The sequence below is a fragment of the Nanorana parkeri genome, unplaced genomic scaffold (genome assembly GCF_000935625.1).
Source record: "Nanorana parkeri isolate BGI_ZX_2015 unplaced genomic scaffold, ASM93562v1 scaffold597, whole genome shotgun sequence".
NCBI lineage: Eukaryota > Metazoa > Chordata > Amphibia > Anura > Dicroglossidae > Nanorana > Nanorana parkeri.
This window is the reverse complement of record NW_017306865.1, coordinates 961,048-970,956: the sequence shown is the minus strand read 5'-3', so window position 1 is coordinate 970,956 and position 9,909 is coordinate 961,048. Positions and strand designations below refer to the sequence as shown.

General features: G+C 36.3%; 1 protein-coding gene across 1 annotated transcript in view; it reads right to left on the bottom strand.

Annotated features, from left to right (window-relative positions):
• The window catches only part of LOC108792064 (collagen alpha-6(VI) chain-like), a 92,362-nt gene that overhangs the window by 6,383 nt on the left and 76,070 nt on the right, over positions 1 to 9,909 (bottom strand). The window contains exons 27-31 of the mRNA XM_018562746.1: positions 8,481 to 8,543; positions 7,735 to 7,797; positions 3,469 to 3,519; positions 2,483 to 2,518; positions 1,284 to 1,346 (exon numbers count right to left, since the gene is read on the bottom strand). Coding sequence (XP_018418248.1) covers positions 1,284 to 1,346; positions 2,483 to 2,518; positions 3,469 to 3,519; positions 7,735 to 7,797; positions 8,481 to 8,543 — 276 coding nt within the window. The remainder of the gene's footprint in view (positions 1 to 1,283; positions 1,347 to 2,482; positions 2,519 to 3,468; positions 3,520 to 7,734; positions 7,798 to 8,480; positions 8,544 to 9,909) is intronic.

The window sequence follows — 9,909 nt, the reverse complement described above, 5'->3', positions numbered from 1 at the left end:
TATTTATTATATATATTACTCTCTGTATATATATTTACAAAGTGATAGTTATTTTCAGTTGTGTCCAATTAAATTAAAAAAAATTACAGTGACATGGCTAAATGTAGAGTGCCTTAGGCTGATGTTAAAACCTTGTAAATCCTTCTTTCAGGCACTACTGATGTGACATTTATAAAACATTTCCAGATCGTTAATTATTTCCTGTAATTTAAAAAAACATGCACCAGTGAAATTCACCTGCAGTGAATATGTGGGAATGTCACTTTGACTAATTTATAAATATGTTACTTGGTCTTTCTCATGTTTGCTTCTTCTGTTTGTCAATTAGGGTTACAGTTGCCACTTGTTAAGGTTAGTACACCATTTTTTTTATAATAGTGCAATCATTTGTGTTCAATGCTTTAGAATAATTACATTTGCCACTGTTCGAGCATGGTTTCCATTCAACAATGTACTTTTCACCAATTATAAATATGGTGTAAAATGGATGGCAAATAATGTTAAAGTAATATTCAACACAGAATATGGCAAATACTCACCAAAGTGGTTTGAATTAATCATAACCTTGCCATCAAAAAAGAAAACTCAACCCTCTTGGTTCAAGAAATACAATCTATACACTGAGTGGCCATATTATTATGACAACCCCATCAGTACTTCGTTGGGCCAAGAGATAACTCCATGAGATGACTTAGTTGGGCCGCCTCGTGACTCCACGAGATGTTGAAAGGTGATGCGAGGAATCTGATACTGCACTGTTGCCCTTCTGTTGTCTTGTACCAGTCTTGCCACTCTCCGTTCTGCCCTAACATTGACTAGTCGCTGACGGCCACAATTCGCACGTTCAGACCCAGATTTTCGGCTGACAGTCCAGTCTTTAAACACGTTAACAATGAGCCAACAATCATCCCACATTCAAAGGCTGTTAAATCGCGTTGTTTACCCATATCACTTCTACTGTCGTGGTAAACAACCTGCTTCCCTATTTATAATGGTCTGGCCCTCTAGCAACTTCAGCGCAAAATTATAGCTAATTATAGCTAATTTGTCTACAAACGTCAGGTGATCATAATAAACTGGCCACTCAGTGTGCAACTTTTTAAATAAATTGCACAGTAATACAGAATATATGTATTTTGGGAGTTTTAACTGCAAAGCACCATATATCACAAGTTACAAACAGTAAAACAAATGTTAGCAAAGATCATCTCAACTTAATCTAGACCTGCATATATTTTTTTATTCTAATGATCAAATATTTTCCTTAAAAACAAAATTCTCACCCTCCGACCCCTGCTTCCTTTAGGACCACGACCTCCAGGAGTACCAGGATCACCATCATCACCCTTTTAAAAGAGAATAGGTTGTTAGTAATTGTTCATTGTGTTTTATCAGAAACTGCTTTCATTAACTTATACATCTATTCTTACATGGATTATAAAATGTACTATTTAGTCACAGATTGTATTATTTCACAGACATGTTGGTTGTTTTATTATATTGGCTACATTTGAAAGAACATTTAAAGACATAGGGAAGATTATTATCAGGGGGTGCTAACTGATAAGTTGGTTAACTTGTGATCCTGGTTAGGTTCACTTGTGACCAGAATCTTACACATACACATAAGATATGTAGTTGGATTTTCTTAGAAATATCTGATATTCTGCAAGACTTCAGTTTGATCATTTCTCCACTTGATTATCAAGTAAGCAGATAATCATATGGGTGCTCACTTGTTGCTTACATTCAATCCCACAAACAGAAGTCTAAGGGGCTGGCTACTTAAAGTCTAAACTAAAACTCAGGAGTTAAATCTTAAAAATGCATTCAAGTACCTTAACTATTAACAAAAAAGTAGCTTATTTGTGTATTACTCGGCTGTAAATGCTCAGATCATATCTGCATTCGTGCTGAAACTGTTCTTCCTTCTGGAGAGTGGCTACTTTTGTTCCCCATGGTCCCTGTGTGGGTTGTAAAGTAGCTACTGCTCCAAGCTCACTCCCATGATGGACTACAATCTCGTGTTTAATGTATTAATTTTTCTGAGATTATAGACTATCATGGGAGCAGCTGTGGCCGGTGGCTACTTTACAACACCCACACATATTTTTCAGAGCAAAATGTATGTTGCACTACAGTAATTCTAGCACATTTACATTGATTAAATCGGATAAGAACATAATTTTATTCCCCCAATCTAACTCCGAAATTATATTATTTTGCAATACAGTATGAAATCCTCATATACATATGTTACATATAACTAAAAAAAAGTGTTGGAAATAATAAGCAGTAAAATTGAATGTCCTTTATACCTGAGGACCAGGGTAGCCAGGGAATCTGGGATTTTATTCCCCCAATCTAACTCCGAAATTATATTATTTTGCAATACAGTATGAAATCCTCATATACATATGTTACATATAACTAAAAAAAAGTGTTGGAAATAATAAGCAGTAAAATTGAATGTCCTTTATACCTGAGGACCAGGGTAGCCAGGGAATCCTAGGTGACCCTACAAAAGGATAGTTTGGATTAGTGCTTCTAAAATATAAATAACTAGGTATTTTACAGTTCTTTTAAAATTAGAAATCATAAAAACGACCTAAACTGTGTAAGCTGTGCCCAAAAAAGACAAGAAGATGAAGAAGGACTAGTCACCAGTATTGCCTGATGGCTCCTTCATGTCAGTGCTGTCCCTGTAATGACTGGTTGTGAACTATTTAAAAAGCAGAAGGAGAGGTGGAGAACACAGATCCACATAATTAATAAAGCAAGAGCAGGGAGATCCTTGCAATACAAGTCTTCAGGCACAGTTTAAAGCCAAGGGGAGCAGTGAGCAACACAGTAGTGACATCTCCAAATCTCACTCCAAATCTAGAAACTAACATTCAGAGGCAACAGTGCCCTAGATGATCTCACACTGCAGATTTACAGCTATGAGGCTCAAGGCACATGCTATTTTCAAGTTGGATTTTAAACAAAAGGTAGATTTTCTTTAGGGTACTACTTAGGCGTGATTTAACTTCTCCTTATAGGACATCAAATCTTCTCTTCTTGAGTTTAAGTCCATTTAACCATCATGCAGAGCCATGCCTCCATATTTCTTAAGGTCTTAGTTTTTTTTTCCAACATAATTAACCAGCAGCAGATCTCTTTCATGGTTAAAACCCATTTGTCTATGTTGGAATATAGTAAACATTTGTGAATCCACAAATTAAAATGCACATCCACCACTAAAAGTAAATGTTTTGCCGGGTTTTTCCTGAATGTGCTAAATCTAATGAGTTGCACATTACAACAGGAAGACAGAGAAGATAAAATGTTATTGCTTACACAAGTTATAAAACATTTACCCATACACTTAGGAAAAAATAACAATTCAGGCAATACATAAAATGTCATTAAAATAAAGCTGGTGGCTTGCTGTTCCTTGAAGATGTCTAATAGATTTAAACAACTTACCCTCTCTCCCTTTTTTCCAGGAGCACCATATCCATCAATGCCATCTACGCCCTGTCAGTCACAAAGATAATACAGAGATTTTCATTAGATTTATTTTTTTGGGTGAACATAACTCAGAACCCCATTGAAGTCTATATTGTTAATTTTTTCTGGCCTTTTTACAAGGCCAAATTATAAGATTTTGTTCTAAAAAGCATGGGTAGGACACGTGTCAATCCAAAGAAAAAATAAAAGAATATCAAACAATCAAAGAAATAGCATTCAGCAAGGAGAGGGTGCTATAATGTAGCTTAAAGGCCAATATTAAAAATAGTCAAATAACAGAACACCCTATCCCCCGAAACCTCCACATTCATTTTGGGGGCAGAATGTGGGGATGAGGCCCTTGTGCCCATCAACATTGGTTTGAGGTGCCTTGCAAGTGGAGCAGGGTGGAGAAGTTAGTTTCCTGTTTCCTGGCCACTCAGGCTGCATGCTTGAATAAGGGTTTTGTTTGTTTTTCCTTAACGAAAAAGTACACTTTTTTGTAAACAATGTGTACTCTGTCCAAGAAATTAAGGGCAGTGAGCATGTGTTGCCGCCTGAACCGTTTATTCTCCATTGCAATGGGCACCAATACCTAGTGTTGGCTTGTGTCAGAGCCTATAGGGAGCTGTGTTGGCAATGTGCGGGTCTAGCAATTGGCTGAGAGACCCAAGTAATACTATATTGGAGGAGGTCACATACTCCCCCATTAATGAAAGCACTGGGAATTATGCTCTGACTGAATCAGAGGAAAAAACAATGGGGGTTACTGGAGAGGTATAAGAGATTCAGGGGGTAGGGTGCTTTCACATACACTGAGTGACATTGTCTGAAGGAAGTAGAACAGATATGGAAATAAGATATAATTTGGTGGTGCAGTGCAGTACAGTACTTTCTCAAATTCTTTTCTCAGTGGCCTGACAATGATTAATAAATGCACTAATGCTTCCAATGGTTACCATTTTACAGCTTCTTTCCTTTACATTCTTGTCCAAAACCATGTACTGTATGTTATTGCAAACAGTATGCATCATTAATGAACACTCACACAACCAGTTGAGAATCTTACACCATGAGATCTTTATTATTTAGTCACAAGAGACTAAGTATTTTTTTGCAATCTAAACATTTAACTTTGTTATGATACACTGCTTAGGTATGCATACTTATGTATCCAAAACAACTGTATTGTTTCCACTTCTTGAAAACAAGAAAAACCTTTGAAACAAAGTGCAGTCTCTTTAGTTAGGTTGCATTTTAAATCCTTGCCATAGATTATATCACTGAGGAACCAGCATTTTTAAATTGGAACTTTCTACTGAACAAGGCATGTAGTCCTTTCTTCTGTGCAATATTTATCAAACAAACCCATAAATATACTAAAACGTAGGACATTCATTACATGAATTTGATTCATGATGATTTGACAGGGATACAAATGTTTCAAGACCAAAAAAAAGCATAAGTAACAGACCTAGCCAAGTCATAAACTGGTATAATATTTGTACTGAGAATTCACAGAGATATCTGCAGACTGTAGAAGTTAACACAAGTTATATCAATTGCTCATTTGTAAAGGACATTGTGACTGAACATTGAACCACCAACTGAGATAAGCATGCTTTCAGTCATGGCTCAAATTCATGCCCTACCAATGGTGGAGTGAATAGACCATATACCACAATATTTGTCACATTTGATGACAATACACGATCCAAAACATAATCAATCTACTGTCATCCAAAAGGAAAAATGAAAAGGAGTGGTTACCAGATACAGTATTTGTTCTCATATTCTAAGTTGCACTAGAATAACATTCCACAAAATGTTGGAAGCGTACCACCACTCTTAATGTATATATGCACTCACTTTATTGACAGTTGCCAGTGGGGCTGGTTGTAGATCACTCAAGTAGCTTGCCCAAGCAACTATTCTGCAGAGTGCAACAGCCTGACTGGACGCTGTAAGTGTGGCTGGATGGTACACATGCTTAAATACTTTGCACGTAGGCACTAATAATATACTAGTAATATACTGTACATATACTAATAATTTTTTTTAAATCTGTCTGGGGTCTCCCCTGGCTAAAATGTGGCCCAGTGAAATTACTTAAATACTGTGCATGGAGTCAGTACAATATTATGCTGGCTTATTTCTGGGAAATAACACATTCTAATGTTGATTTCTTGATCACAACCTTGTTGTTTCCCTGTAAAACTGCAGCCTGAAGCTGCTTACAAACTGTGCAATGGGTCATTACAATATTTCTTCCTTTTTTCTGTAAAATGAAACACTCTTATTTTAATTTCTAGAAATTGTGGCCTATTAAAAGCTGCTTACATACTGTTCATGGAGTCAGTACAATATTAATGTCTATTGTCTTGAGAACAATAATGTATTCATTTAATTTTTCATACTAAAATATGCCTGGTCTCACCCTGCTAAATTGCAGCTTAATAAAGCTGTTTGTGTGCTCTGCATCAACTGCATAATATTTATACTATTCTTAGTGAAATAATGCACTGTAATTTTTAGTTCTCAATATAACCTGTCTGGTCTTTTGCTCTCAAATTGTGGGCAGCTAAAGCTGCTTAAATAGTGTTAATCGAGTCTGTGCAATATTTATAGCTATTGTTTGCAAAATAATACACTCTAATTTTTATTTCTTGAAAAAACACGTCCCATCTCTCCCTTTGAAATTGTAGCCTAATAAAGCTGCTTACATAATGTCCATTAGCAGTGCAATACTTCTTAATTCAATACTGGATACATACAATATATTTTAAGGTTTAAATAAGTAAAATCAATTTATCAATTTGCTTTAATGTGCTAATTGTGGTAATGTGCTAATGACTATTTCCTGTTATCTGTCATTGGGCGAGACTTCCAACTCCTCAGAAACCACCTTTGGAGTTGGTGTCCAGCTTTTCTATTATTCTCCCAACACTCTTCCTCCACACTATTAGGAGAGGAAAAACTGAAAAATTTGTTTTACATATCCGAGAACCAAGTGCAGTTTACACCAAAAAACTTCCCTGCAAGGTGGCCATCATCACCTCTGCAGGGCTCGTTTCTAAGGTGTCAGCCTTTTCTTGCAAGGAACACATTTTTTTTGCAAAGGAAAAAATGCTGCTTCGGCCTAGGACTTGCTTTTTAAAAAAAGGTAGCGTCCAGGTTGCATTTCTGATATGTCCCATGTTTTTCTCAACACAGCAGGGATAGCCTTATAATTAAATTCTAATGTCCGTGAGAATCCTACTGTTCTGTCACACCACATACATCTTGTTTTAGAATTTTAACAAATAAGCATATAACAATTAATATCCATGGTGACAGATCTCATCTGGTTGGTATTCCTTATCAGATGAATCTGAATTAATGGATTGTTAGAAATACCAAATTAATGGGAAGTATATTGTTAGAAATACCAAATTAATGGGAAGTGGGTGTTAATGCAAGGCGGCGTGGGCTTAGGTGAATCACTACAGGTGGTACAGGGGAAAGCATTCCTGATACACAGGAAGTGAGGTATCACATACAAGCATGTAATTGAAAGGACTGTTGTTTTTTCCATGTTGCCCTCAAAGTTGCATATAAAGGAGGACCCTACCATCTGTACAGCATTTTTAAAAAAGTATTTTTGCATTGTCCGCCAAATGGCAGTGCCAAAATTTCCATGCCCTTTGTTTGTAATTTAAAACCCAAGCAGCAAGAAGATACACCAGCAGTAAATGTTTGGTGAATGTCACATTCACTGCTTAATAAATACATAAATAAATAAATAATTGCGGCAGTAGTCAATGGCAGGAAGACCAGGGATAGCCAAACTTGGAACTCCAGCTGTAGTGAAAATACAAATCCCATCATGCCTCTGCCTTGGGGAGTCAGGTCTGCGACTGTCAGTCTTGCAATGTGCAATGCCTCATGGGACTTGTAATTTCACTACAGCGGGAGTGCCATGGTTGCTTACCCCCTACACATTTTAGTTTAAATATCATTAATAAGGAATGAAATCCACTTGCGAAGATTAGTACTTTGAAGTCAACTATAACATCTTCAGCTTTCAAAAGTTTTGTGTCAGTGCAATGAAAGATGATTACTTATTGGTTGCTCTGTGTCTGTTCTTTGGTTTATAAAAAAAAAGCAAAGGTGACTCAAATAAGATTGCAAATAAACATTTGAAATGGTCTATATCAATATTTCACAAAAACAAACATGAAAATATCAGAGAATAAAACTCACCGGCAAACCTCGACCTCCTGAAACCCCGGTGTCACCCTTTTCTCCGATGTCACCTGGTTCTCCCTATAGTTAAAAGGTGGTGGCAGTTAACATATATTTATGTCAGAGAACTTAATTTTCCATTTTAGTTGAGCTTTTCCAAAAGCTATAAAATTGAATAGAGCATTAATAAAATCTAACTATTTCGAAGAAATGGCATTAAATGACTTCAAAAAGACTAAGAGCATTAGTGGCCTGTATTCATGCTAAATAGAGCAGTTCCAGCTTCCAATTTCTATTTGCATCTTTGGCAGGCTCGTATTTTAAGCTCTACAATGAGTACTGGGGGAAATTGGTAGTAGTAGTACTATTACATTTATAAAAATGAGAGTTAGAAGCAGAGAATTAAATGGTTTCGAAATATGATCAAATTCCCTAAACTCATGTTGGCAGATAGCCTGCTGATGAAACAGGCAAAAGTGTTCCAGAAGAGAGGCACAACACAAGAGAAGTCTTGCAGAAGTGCATGAGGGTTGATGGTACGTGATAATCCAACCCTAAGTCATTGGAGATCCAAAGGACATATGGCATATGGACGTAAAAGAAGACATAGATCATATTGGACACAGTATCAAGAAATAAATGCACAGAGAAAAGATTTTCCAGGTTGCCATAAAAAGCTAAATAAAAACTTTTTTAGGTTCTGGTTCCATATGCACATTTAGTATTTATGTTTTACTAAAATATAAAAAGCAGAAATTACCTACTTTTTGACCTTGAGATCCTTGACTGCCAGGGGCCCCAGGAGCACCAACAACACCAGGCGTTCCCTATAAAATCAGTACATGTTAGAATAATAAACAAACTGACAGGTGTTGATTAAACAGAAATTCCAGGTAACAAATGAAATAAATCAGTCAGCTACTAACTCTTTCCAGCTAACCATTCAGCTGTTATGCACTACAACGCCTATGTGTTGAAGTGTCATGCACTGCGAATGGCATTGCAGTACACCAACACATATAACTTATTATACTGCTCATTACCTCCCCATGCTTGTATAAATGGGCTTGGATGCATACTTTCGGAAGCATGCACCAATTGCCTATATCTCTGCTATCACCAATCCCAAGTATGGTTCTTATTTATTAGGTGGTTGTAAGAAGCTTCTTAATACTCACATTTGTTGCATCAGACTCTCTATATGTGAGAGACAGCGAGACAGCAGTGGGTGTGTTTGGAAATAACTCTTCTGCATCACAAGCAAGAGTTTTCATATGTCAAAATTACTGACAAAGTACAGGGATGAAATGGCTATGCCTGTACGAAAGCACAGATGTTGACTATTCTTCCATTATACATCTCAGGACTTAATTTTCAGTTGGAGTGTGCCTTTTAAATAAAGCATATATTTCAGGTCTACACACAGTAGACAAAAGAGGAAGCCTGATGCAAATTCCAGATGCCAGCTTTTCAGGCACTTTGCATAGAAAAATGAGCACTGAGTCAACTGGCACTCAACAGAGAAACGTGTTAACAGAAACTCAGACATTTTCATTTAACCTTCTGCCCACTCCAGTGTGCCTAAAAAAAAGCTAAAACCAGAGGTATGGTTTAGCTGGCCAAAATGATTCTTTGACTGAGCTCTGCACTAACTATAAAATAAAAAACATTTACAATTAAATATATTACTATATTTAAATATGGATGCAATATACTTATTACTACAGTCATAGCAATTAGACATCCCTGAAACATTCGGTTGTTTGCTGGGAAAACAACTCAACTTGTGTTTTTGAGCAACTCAACAACTCAGAAACCCAAATCTGGTCTGATCACTAATCTGACTAACACAGAAATGAAAATCGATTGGCAGGGGTGTTGACAAAGGTCACCTATTGTTTAGAATAGATGGTTTAAATCTTCTATTTTTTATTTTTATTTTTTATTGCAGACAAATATTATAATACAATATTTTACAGAGTACCAAATACTTTCCAAAAAATACTAGAATTCTAGCAGGATCAACATGTATTTTTCTGTACTGCAATATTTTTATACAGGCATAACATTGAAAAATGACCATATGCTTTTATTTTATTTTTTTCACATGTAGTTTTTATTGTTTTACAAAAGTATCAAGTTTACAAACAGTAACGGTACAGAAAAAAGGGGGGGGGGGGAGACAGAAGGGTT